Genomic DNA, 12,290 nt, shown 5'->3' with positions numbered 1-12,290 from the left:
TCTCTTGTGCCATCTCCCACTCAGTGAAAGGATCTGCCTTGTGTGTGACGCTCTTGGCAAGCATGCGCAAGTTAGCGCTCACAAACACCAAATCATTGGCCCTCTGAACCCCAAGGCGATTCCTCTTCTTAGAGGCAATGTGGCTGTACACACTCCATAGTTGCTCCAAGCAACTAGTGGTACATGCTTGGCTAAGGACACGAACAGCCAAGCGCTGCAAATGTGGGCCATCTCCTCCATAGTCCTCCCACCACAAAACCGAGCCAATCTTGTTGCGATCAAGCTGTGCATCTACACATCCATAGGAGCCCTTCTTTTGCCTGTAGTTGAGTAGCTCGTCTCTAATCTTGCGCCTAATGTCACTGCTAGGCTCAAGGCGCTCCAATGCAAGCCGTCATCCTTTGCTCACCTCCTTGTCGGTCTCTTGACGCCTTCGTTGAAACTCAGGGTCAAGCACATAAGCTGCCGCATGAAGTGGTGAGTAGTATCCATTCCACCTCGACTCACACAAGCCATGAATCTCCGCATACTGAACAGGGTCAGGCACAAGCTTCTCAAGTGCCTCTATCATCCGATCCATGGCTTCGTAGACTTTGCCAATGCATGGCTGCAAGCCATCCACCACTCGAAGTAGGTGTAGAATAGGCTTGACCATGGCGTCAAGAGTCTTCACCTCCTCCCACCAAGCGGCGTCGTCGGCCCATTCTCGGCATTTCAATCCTACTGCTGATGTAGACTCCGGCATGGCCTCGAACTCATCACTGAGAAAGAGGCCCCTTAAGGCTCCGCCACATGTAGACAAGCGGCCTAGCAGAAGCCAATTAAATGCAAATCTTATCTCTGAATATTTGAGCAAGGACAAGTGGCTCCTCTTTGAGAATTCATGGCGCACTTTTTGATGGTTGAGCACAAAGGAGACAATTCGAGAGGCATCACCAATGGTGGGTGAAATCCATGACAAGTTCCCTATGTCCTTAAGGAGGTTATTAAGGCAATGCGCAATGCAAAATGTGACATGGATGCTGGGATACATGCCCTCAATGATAGCTCCGGCTGCCCTATTTGACGCCTCTCCATCTGCAACCATACAAAGGACATTCTCCGGGCCGGTGATCTCTATGGTGCTTGTCCACTCCGCAGCAAGCATCTCGGCGGCCTTGCCACTATCGGATGCATCATGTGACTCCACAAAGTACATCTCCCCCCGAGAGTAGGCCACCACCCCGTGGATGGACCGCTTGCGGGTGTCGCTCCATCCATCTAAAAGAAGAGAGACGCCATTGGTCTCCCACAAATCCTTTGTTGCTTGGGCCGCTTGCTCCACGGCAAGCTTCTCTTTGTCAAGGAGGGTGGTGCGAAGCCTCTCCGATGAAGGTGGCACATAAGAGGAGCCATATTCCCCTATTTTCGTAACCATGGTTCGAAAGTATGGAGACCTATCCACACAAAATAGAGCATGTTGTGTTAGTATGGAGAGTCGAGAGTCGAGAAGTTATAACCCATTATGAATACAAAATGGAAAATTGCAATGTGCATATGCCAAGGGAAACTCACCGCGAAGCATGGAAGGCAATGTGGTCGTGGAAGAAGAATCGGGCAACCGACCTATCCACCTCTTCCTTCAATTTAGGATTCCAATTTTCGTTGAGAGTGGTTTGGCGATGCGGAACGGAAGAGGACGGTGTAGATGCATGGCTCTTGAAGGTTCGAGAGATGTCGTCAAGGTTGGCTTCCCTTTGCTCTCGCGGTGTCGCCGTGGCGAAGGGATCATCGGCAACAAAACGGCCCCTCTTGGCCGTTTCCGCAACCTCATACACCGTGAGCTTCTCAAGAAGATCCAACCTCTTCTCGGGAGCTACATGAGGGCAAAACTTCACCTCGTGACCGGGTTCATGAAGAAGATGGGCTCGCACTTTGTTTGAACCACCCGTTCTCTTGTATGGACATAGCTTGCACGTCCATGGTCTTGCACCGCCACCTTTGCCACGCGAGCTAAAGTCGACTTCATCCCACCACAACCACGTTTGCACGGCGGGCCTCCTTCGAGAAGAAGCGGCTTGAGAAGTGGAGTTGGCTTGAGATGACATGATGGTGGAGAGACTCGAGAGAGTAGAGCTTAGAAGTTAGAGGAGTTAGAGGAGAGCTTGTGTGGAGAGAGAGTAGAGGAGAGCTTCAAAGTGGGTAGCAGAGGGAGAGGAGAGCTTCAAAGTTCAAACTTCAAAGTGGGTAGAAGAGGGAGAGACTTGAGAGTGGAGACTAGAGTGTAGAGTGGTCAATGGTCATGCTTCAAGCTTGAGCAATGAGCATTGAGTAGAGAGGAAAGCATTGATGATTGAGTAGCTTGAGCCTTGAGCTTGAGGGAAATGGAATGAGCATTGAGACTATGAGTATTAAGAGGCCCAAGGGAGCCTTTTATAGCCTCCCAAGGGCCAAGGCTCCCAAAATGTGGCAGTTGGGGCTGCACAGATCCGTTAAAAACGGTCATAAACGGTCAAATTTTTGAATGGACTGCAGCCGTTCCCGGCCGACCCCGTCCGACCCCTGTCGTCCCGGTCCATCCTCGATCCGTCCCGGTCTGTCGACCCGCCCGTCCAGCCCGATTTCCGTCCGTCCCTCGGCGTTCCCTTCCGTTCCCGGCCCGGTTACGGCCGTCCCCCGGCCCTAGGGCACGTCCCCCCCGTCCCCTGTAACTATGCCAGCAAGACGTGATGTACCACATAGTAACCAACAGCATTTAGTTGGTCACTACAATTCTACTTGCCAAAGAGAGCCGTGCAAAACTCCAATGAAGAAATTTCCTCCTAATGGACAGGAGGAGGGGAGCAGTCTGTTGCTCTGGGGACAAATCCAAGCCAACCTGACAACCCAGATAGCGTACGGGAGTCCTTGGGGGAATCTACCCGAAGCCCTCACCCGGCGACCAATCAAGCGTAGGAGCACTGCCAACCCAGAAAGCCATTGTCTTCCTCCAGTTGATCAGTGCTCCTGATGCACAACAAAACACCTCAAGAGCCTACTCACACCTGTGCAAATTGGCCTCTTGGCCCTCCAAGTGTATGGCTGAGTCGTCAGCCAACTTAGCGTCAAGTAGCTCGTCTCCCCTTATAGGGAGCTCTAAACCACGCAAGCCAACCTCTTGTGAAGTCAAAAATCTGCTCATTGCCTCAACATAGAAGAGAAAGAGGAAGGAGGCAAGAGGGCAACCCTGTCTAACCAAATGCGTGAGCATGAAGCATTCCCCTCTTCCCCCTGCCAAGAGCACCTTACTGTGCGCACACCTGTAGAGGGTTAACACACCTATTATCCAAGCATCTGAGAACCCCATCCTACGTAGAGTGCCCTCCAAAAAATCCCAGTCAACTCTGTTGCAAGCCTTTAAATTGAGGAGTATCACAAGATCCCCTCCTCGGAGACGCGCGACAACAGACGCCTCCCAAAAGGTGAAAATGTTGTCGAGGATACTACGCTCCTAAACAAAACCTGTCTGGGTCCCATATACAATGCTCTCAAGTAGCGGTTGAATCCTCAAACTCAGATCCTTTGCTAAGATTTTGTAGGCTGAGTTGAGAATGGTGCGGGGTCGCCGCTACCGAATCTCATCCAAGGCGCCACCCTCCTTGGGAATAAGGTATATCAAGCATGTCCCAGTACTCCACGAAGTTGGAAGTCAAACCATCCTCTCCTGGACAACTACCTCGGGGGAGTGCCCTAAGGGCCTCATGGAGCTTCTCTGGCTGGAGAGGAAGCTCTAGTCTCTGATGCATTTCCTCAATAACAAGGCATTTGTGCCCAAACCTGCTCTCTACATGCATCCTGACGCTCTAACTGTGGCTCAGCTGACAGCAAATCATGGTAAAAGTCAGTAGCAACTACACACATATCCTAAGGCTCCAAAGAAACTTACTCGTCAGGTCTCCTCAACTGGCTCACACTTGTGTACGCATGGCGGGGCCCCATCTCTCAAAGAACTCCACAGTAACTCTGTCGCCCACCTAGGTCCACTGAGATGCCTACTCATGAAAGGAAAACTCATGATGCCGCTCCTCAATGCTAGTCATCTCCTGCTGCATCTGCTCCTCCAACCAAGGACTCTTTGGGTGGTGCTCCAGCATCCGCTACAAGGAAGCAATGCCCCGTTGGAGAGGTTTCTCATCCCCCCTGGATGCAGCCAAACCAGTTGCAGACTCCTCGAAGAAGAAGCGACTAAGCTCAGCAAGTCCAGAAGTCACTCTACCAACAGGAGAGCCCTAAGTGTCCAAACTCTCTATCCAAAGTGCCACTACCCGCTCTCTCATCTCTGGATCCAGCAAGATCCTCTCAGGGATGCACAGCATCGTACTCCCACTCCTAAGTCTGTCTATCACGGTAAGAACCACTGGTGCATGATCAAAAAATGTAGTCCCTGCTAGAATGCAGACGAATCCTTTCGTGTCACAGATGCGATCACTGGCATAGAAGCGATCTATCCGAGATAGATTCACTCCTCCTCCTCTGCAACCAGAGTGAGAGAAAGATAAGCAGTCCGGGGGCTGCACAAAGACTGCATGCTGCCAAACATCTGAAACCCTCAAGATCATACATAAATGCTCCCAAGCTGCCAACTTAGCCCGGCGCACATCAACATGGCTACCTCCTATCATGTCTGAGGGGTCCTCCAACATGTTGAAGTCTCCTACAATACACCACTCCTCTGCATGCAGCAAGGACTCTACAATATGTGACCAAAACTCAGCTCATGCACTTGCCACATTGGGCGCATAGATGTTTAGGAAGCCCATGAGGAAACCATGAACCTCCATAGTAATCCACTGGGCCCTTCCTGGCACAATAATACCTCTGCCTAGAATGGCCTACCTCCATGAGTCCTTAATAGTCATACATACCCCTCCCTCAATGCCTCCAAGCCCAAAAGCAACTGACCAAAATGTCTCATAATGGCAACCCAAAATCTGACCACATCATTGAATGCGGCTCTCACAAAGATGGTGCTCCTGAAGCATAAGAATATCAATGATACCGCCCACAAGGCATTGTTGAAGCTCCTGACGCAAGCGACCCCTCTAACGCTAAAACTGGGGTCCACCTAATCCCTGCACATTCCATGAGACGATTCTCATGGAATCGGTGAGAAAAAACCGATGCTGCAACAGCAGCCAACCTCACTATCTTCGAGGCTAGCTTGGATGGGGAGTAATCCGCATTCGAGCAACCCTGAGATAGTCATGACTGTAGAGTTTGTCCCCAACCCACGTCCCAAAAGAGTGTGCCGTCCGTCAGGCTTCATCCTCTGTCCAAGTGTCCTCATGTACATATACATAGCACGGTGTACTCTACGTGTCAGCAAAAAAGTGAACCACAATGTGCCTACATCCTATTGTATCCAGTGGTGTCACAGAGAACTTGGCCAACGGCCACAGAGTCTGTATCAAATTTGTCACCCCCAAGTCTCTCGTGTGATGAGAGAACTCGAGAGCCTGAGCCTGAAGCCAATCGATCACTGAGCCAAAGTCCACTCAGTCTGGTCCTTGCCACACAATGGGAAGGAGAAACCAGCCGTTGTGTCTAGGGCTTCTGCCCCTCTAGCTACTAGAAATAGTACATAGACTTTGAAGCAAGCCGCCTCAAAGCCGATAGAGGAATCCCCAAGGAATCTTGTGAAGTCGTAAGCAAAGAAGTCCCACCGACGACGAATGTCGAAACTCGTCAGTCCTCGAGGGACTGCTACAAAAGGTGACGTCTGCACCAACAGGGGCGTCCGCAGGAATGGCTGCTGCTCTCTCGTCAGGCGGTTCGTGGCAAAAGCGCTACCAAGAGACCTCCTAGCTATCGATGAAAGTCTTGTCCTTGAGCAGGTTGAGAGGTAGGAGAGGGAGTGGATGACGGAGCAGGGGGGCTAGTGGGTGGAATGAAAGGGGAGGAGACGGTAATGGTAGGAGGTGATGGAGACGGGGGGATAGGGGCGGTGGGTGGAGCGGGAGGAGGAGCGGCTATCGATGGCGAATCTGCGGTGGAAGGGGTATTTGTGGGCTCATCCTGTTGTAAAGGGTCAAAACGGTTCCCTATGGGAGCCCACTATTGCTGGCCTAGTGTAGATTGACCACTAGGGGCGCCAAACTGACGTGGTGGTCCCTGGCAGCATCAACCACGGACCTGCTGCCAACCCTCCTCTTTCTAAACACCAGTCTCAGAGGAAGACCCTGCCTTATCTCCCTGTGTCTCTACCTGCTGGGTCTAGCCAGACTTAGGAGGTTGGGTCTAGGTCTGGGTCTGTGCCGCGGGTAAGGGCCTCCTCCGTGGATAGGCCTTCGCAAGATGGCCCATCTATCGACAAATGAAGCACTGATTCAAGAGGCCCGAATACTTCACATTCTGACGGAGCCAACCACCACTCGTTCGGGGTAGTAAGACGACCTTCGCGAGGGTGTGGGTGTCTCGAACCAGAACGCATACTGTAGGTATGTTGTTGCCTTGGCAACAACAGAAGCTATCGTGCGAGGTGTCTCCAAGACGGTCCCAGTCTCTGAACCTATCCTGGAAAGGAGCGAGAGGTACTCTCTCCTCAGGCCGCCAGGGAAGCAGACTAAGATGGGTAGGTCTGCCTCCTCGACAAGAGCACCGGTAGCCGGATCAAAGCCATGGAGCCACTGTCGAAAATGAGCTCGCTCCTCAGATGGTCAGGGGGCTCATTGCAATGACCTTAATCGCCATCTCGGAAGTCTCAAACTCAATCTCATAGTAGCCGCGCGCGAAAAGTTGAACGTCGATGATTTTTCCCACCTCTGCTAAAAGGCGGGCCTGAAGGAGATCACGCACCTCCCTTCTACTAGGTCGGGTATCGATAATCTTGCAGATAACAGAGGTGGCCAAAGGCGTGCCACCTCTACCTCTAAGCTCACTTGCTCTGTCGACAAAAGAGCAAGTCGAATGGTGGGTTCCGCGTGGTCGGGCGAGGGGGCTTGAGCGCGATTCCCCAAGACCGGACATTTACTTCCCATCAATACCTTTTGTCTATCCATGTGTCACACAAAACATGGATTTTTGCATCAAGTAACCTTCTATAAGAAAAAATCCTGCAATTGTCTCCCCATTTTGTACCCTACCAAAGATGTCTGCAAAATTAGGAATTGTAGCATACTTGCTCGAGCATTTCCTCAAAGTTCTAATGATTTACTGTCGTGATGGCCATTACCTATGGCTTGCAAGACAATGCATCTGCCACCATGTTTGTAAACATTGTGAAATCGACTCCAAGTAAGTAATGCCTCCACTGAGTCAAAGTGTATATCGTTGCTAACAGCTCTTTCTTGTAAATCTGTGTAGCCCACTTAAGTCTAGAGAACATACAACTCTGCATAGCCTCCTGCATTAAGACTGCGACCACAAGCATCACAATAAACCTCAAAACGTTTTTCTAAGTCTGGCAAATCCAAAACAACTTCTCCTTGAGTTTCTTCAACGATGCAATCTCTGAAAGTTCCCAAGTAAACAAATCACCCTTCTGAGTCAGGGTATGCAAAGGCGAAGCAATCTCCGCAAACATTCTAATGAACCCCAATAATATGAGCACAAACCCAAAAAGCTTCGAACTTCATGCATATTCTTTAGTTCTGGCCAATTCCAAATAGTCTCTACTTTGACCGCATCCATCTATACACCCTGTGTTGAGACGATGTGCCCCAGAAAGTGTATTTCTAGCGAAAAGAACTCGCTCTTCTTCCCGTTGATGACCAACCTGTGTTTCCGTCGTGCCTCAAAAACCCGAAAGAGGTGATTCCTGTGGTCCTTTTCATTCTTGGAGGTTACGATGATGTCGTCAAAGAAAGTTCCCACACACTTCCTTCATTCAGGGCTTTCCTTACTCTATAAAATGGCCAGTTCAGTGGCATACTACCAAGGTATCAAATCAATCACATGATCCTCACATCTCTTAGGAGGTAACTCCCCACGCAAACCCTCAGAGAAACAATTGTCTTGAGCTTGCAAGAATTCGCATTCTTACACTAACTCTGACATCTATTGTGTGATGTTCTCTTTTTCAAGTTCAAGTGTTTGCTATTTCGATTTAATTCGGTATTGTTTCTATGAGTCGCTGCCTTGCCAATTGCTTGCCAGTTACAAGGGTCTTTGACAGCCTCCGATCTGGAACCCCTTGCTTTGCACAAAGAATGTACATATGTTGGGTACTATACCACATGTATCTTGGGGGTCCCGTGGCAGCTAATCTGGCTCAGGGTTTTGGAGAGTTGATGCAGTTTTACAACATCCCTAAGGAGGTGCAGATAGACAGATTAAACCTCATTCAGGGTGGATTGACTATGCGACAGGATATACAGTTGACGCTTGTGAATAACTGGTACATACCTTTTGAGCTACAGGCCCTAATGCGGATAGGAGCTTTTGCACAACTCGAGATTCTAATTGCAGACAGAGTTTGCGCAGATGAGGGGGATTGCTTTTTCCTTTGACGTGCAAGAGGAGGGTAGGCTTTCTTGCCCTCAATGCGAGGAAGCTGTGGTCTTGGAGTGCACATTTCAGAGGATTATAGTGCTCGCTGCATCTAAATGACAGTTGTTTCTTAACCTAGATCCAGAGGAGGCTGTTAAAGGGGACTAGCAGTTATTGACTCTCGGAGCTCTACCTCCAGCTCAGCTCTCGTGGGACCCTGGTGAGTAGTTGTGGGCAGGTCTGTTTGCCTCTCCCAACTATCCCGAGATTCCCTTTTTCCAATATGTCTCAGCTTGGCTGGCAGATACTGATGTCCAGGCAGCAAACCATTCTAGCAGCTTTATAGCATTGGCACAAGCAGGGGATCATGGATGAGTTCCTGGCAGACTTTTGGACTCGGCTCTGGGCTAACCACCAGGCTCGGCTGGTTACTATCTTTCAGTTGCTGGTCACACATGGAGGGACTGCACTGGGGGTCTCTCTTGCACATAGTGGACACCCTTTAGGGTGCCCTAGTTGTAGGCATCCTTTAGAGACCCAACGGCACTGCCTGTGGTATAGCCCATAGACCCAGCAGATTTGGCTCAAGATTCTTCGCAAGATGACGTCCCTTTTGCCAAAGGTGACTTTCACTTGGGGAGCAGTAGCATGGTCAACCTGTTCAGGCCAGCACTTGGATATGAGAGAGAGCATGGCAGCTTGGGGATCAGGCTCCTCACCAGAGATCATCAGCATTGCCCGGTACTTGATTTCTCAATGGCAGCTTGGGCGTGGGAGAAGGATTGCAGATGGGAGCTGATCAGTAGCCTCAGCCTATACTTTGTATGGAGGGCTCGCTGCTACAGAATTCTTGAGGGCATTCATGAGCCTCCAGCAGTGACGATACGTACCTTCTGGGTGAAGCTCAAACACACATTCCGCAGCCAGTACGATAGGATACAAGGTAGCTCTGACAGAGTAGAGAGACAGTACCAGGCTTTCATACTGGCGGCCAAGGCCTTTCTTCACCGTGTTCTAGGGTATCCAGTGGCACTATTGGCCACCTGTGTGGCTTGCCCCCCTCCCATTTTGTGATTTAGCTGTTGAATATTTATTTGTTTAGCATGGTTTTGTGATATAGCTGTCGAATATCTATTTGTTCAGCATGGGAGAGTCTCTCTTTTTCTCTTGTAGAGTGTACCCTCTTGCTAAGGGAGATGGAGCCATTGGGACAGTTTCAAAAAACTAATATAAGGATCTTTTCCATGCCAAAGAAAAATAACGATGAAGAGTGTCTTCTTTTATCTTTTGTACAACTAAAAATGTATTTTTTAACAATACATATGGAGGTTAGCTATCATCCAATGTGTACAATGAAAGAAAACAGATTGTAATTTGCACTCAGATAATTAAATCCATTTATGAATATACAACCACAATAGCAGAAGCAATGGTCCCACAAGCAGCAAAGCGCTCCCTCTAGTATGGAAGGCAAGTATGTAGCAGCTTCAATGGTTTCTCAAGAAGATATGTATAAGTTAAAAGACAAGTATTAATAGCTGCCATGGGATATGCATCTGGTAGATAGGTACTATACCCAAACAACGTGTCACGATTGTCTATCGCTTCTACCACGAAATTAACCCTGAGGGTGACTCATTATTTTGCATTCTCAACTCAATTTTAAGATAGTTTTAAGTGTGAGAGTCTTGTTAGACTCCAAATCTAGTAACATTCTCACCAAATCTTTGCCAACTCTAAACACAAATCTTGCTTATTGCCTTAAAAAAGGGATTGGTTATTTTACCACCGATCATTTCATAATTTCTTATACAAGATGAGCACACCCAGCTCGTAGCTCGGATTTATCAAAATGACTTTCCATGTAACCCAATTCAGCACACTTTTGCATGTTTTTACCAAGATCCACTCAGCTCTCATTTGGGTATAAAATGGAGCTGTCGCACAGGTCCACTCCTCTCATTTGGGTGTTATTGCAAAGATCCACTCTACTCTCATTTGGGTATAAAACAATTGTCGATAGAGTCCATTCTATGAAGCTGTCACTCCTTTCTCTCTGGTAATGGACATGGACAATCTATCTTGCATTCACGAATGAGAAATCGTCAGATTGAGAAAGCAGAATTACCTGACATTCCAGCCCCGATGATGATAACTGTTGGGTTTTCACTCGAAGAGGCACTTAAAGAGAGTAAAGAAGTGCATGACATAAGAAGCCACACTAGGCACTCCATGGGGTTGAGGAAGCTCCAGCCATTCATATCTCTCTCTCTCTCTCTCTCTCTCTCTCTCTCTCTCTCTCACACACACACACACACAACTCGCACGCAACTGATTATCATATAAACGAGCACTGCTCATGCAGAAGGTGGCTGGCCGGCTACCTTAAAGCTTGTTCAGGTGTAAGCTACAAGGGGGAGTGCCCCTGAGATTAACGTTGAGCAAATGTGAGTGTGTGTGTGTGTGCGCGCATGAGCTCGCAAAATTTTAGTATGCACATTATCTTTTTTTGGGTTTTCGTTCATCCCACCCATTAAAATATATGTATCAAGCCATGGAGCTCACACACAACGCATACTGCTCGTGTTGAGCATGGACGGGATGTAATCTGTTCTTTATTATGCTAATAGTAAAAACACTACTCACAATTGTGAGTTTGGCAAAATATATATATATATATATATATATGTGTATATATGTATATATACACATATATACATACATATATACACATATATATATATGCATATATATACATATATATGTATCAAAATAAAGAACTGTGTGTGTGCGGGCGAACGTGTGTGCGCGCGTTCGCCCACACATAAGCGTGCGAACTAGTTGCTTTCGAAGAGCGGCACCAGCTTACCCTCTCAGAACTGTTTCTTTTCTCTTTCAACAACTGTCAAATGCACAAGACTTTGCTCCCCACTCCCAATTTCCAAAATCTTCTTTTCCTCTTGTAGTCATAAAAATAGAAAAACAAGTGATAGTATCATGAGCTCTACCTATGGGGTACATCTTGGTTTTAACAAATTTGATAACATAAGGTGCCTAAACTTTACCTCTCCTCTTTTGTGTATCCTTCCTTTTGGACAAAAGCTCCCCATAGGTATATTTTCCATCAAATTTTATTTTACAAGGTTATGAGATACATCACTTTCTTGACATTGCTATAAGCAACAAACTAATTAGATGGCTACATGGTAAAGGATTGATTGCTTTCAATAACCACAATAGCTATTGTAGATATGTAATCCATCAAATATTCAAGGTACAACATGAATTCACTCTACGGCTTCCCCTTGTGCTCATTGAGAGAGAGAGAGAGAGAGAGAGAGAGAGAGAGAGCAAAGATGGACTTCATTGCGAGGCATCTTGTCTAGATTTTGGCTTTTCACGATTTTTGAAAGTCGGGTACCCCCTACTGACTTCACACGATAAGTATCACCCATGAAAATTTTGTGCTAGTTTTTCTCCCAACCATGTCTTTGAAATCCATAAGAAATTGATTTGAATCCCAAATCCATATATAGGCATAACATAGCATCTCTGCTTAAATTTGAATGGGCCAAAAAGTAGATTGTGTTATCAAGAGCAACCAAGAAAAGAGCATACACTTGCATGTCAAAATGCATCCACTTGCTCAAGAGAGAATAATCAATGAACATCAAGCATAAAATAGCTGTGTCAACATGCATGCATTTTTCAAGATCCAATATCAATACCCAACTGAAAAGACCGGCCCACTAAAAAGATTGTGTGTCAAGACACAGGCAAATGGTGACCTGCTTGAATAGATTGTGTGTCAACACGCATGCATTTCTCAATTCCCAACCGTTGTC

The 12,290-nt window shown here is 47.7% G+C and overlaps 1 protein-coding gene across 7 annotated transcripts in view; it reads right to left on the bottom strand.

The window, feature by feature from the left end:
- LOC147435296 (polyamine oxidase 7-like) overlaps positions 1-10,973 on the bottom strand; it is a 195,447-nt gene extending 184,474 nt beyond the window's left edge. For 3 of the 7 annotated variants that reach the window (XM_086488375.1, XM_086488374.1, XM_086488373.1), the window contains exon 1: positions 10,574-10,970. In XM_086488375.1, coding sequence (XP_086344501.1) covers positions 10,574-10,706 — 133 coding nt within the window. In that variant the 5' untranslated portion in view covers positions 10,707-10,970. Of the gene's footprint in view, positions 1-10,573 lie in introns of all 7 variants that reach the window. The other 4 variants (XM_086488368.1, XM_086488369.1, XM_086488372.1 and 1 more) reach the window with 3 other exon arrangements.
- Between the last annotated feature and the right edge of the window lie 1,317 nt (positions 10,974-12,290).

This window comes from Adiantum capillus-veneris, chromosome 18, assembly GCF_014529385.1.
Source record: "Adiantum capillus-veneris isolate H3 chromosome 18, ASM1452938v2, whole genome shotgun sequence".
NCBI classification, from domain to species: domain Eukaryota; kingdom Viridiplantae; phylum Streptophyta; class Polypodiopsida; order Polypodiales; family Pteridaceae; genus Adiantum; species Adiantum capillus-veneris.
This window is presented reverse-complemented; position numbering and strand designations above follow the sequence as displayed.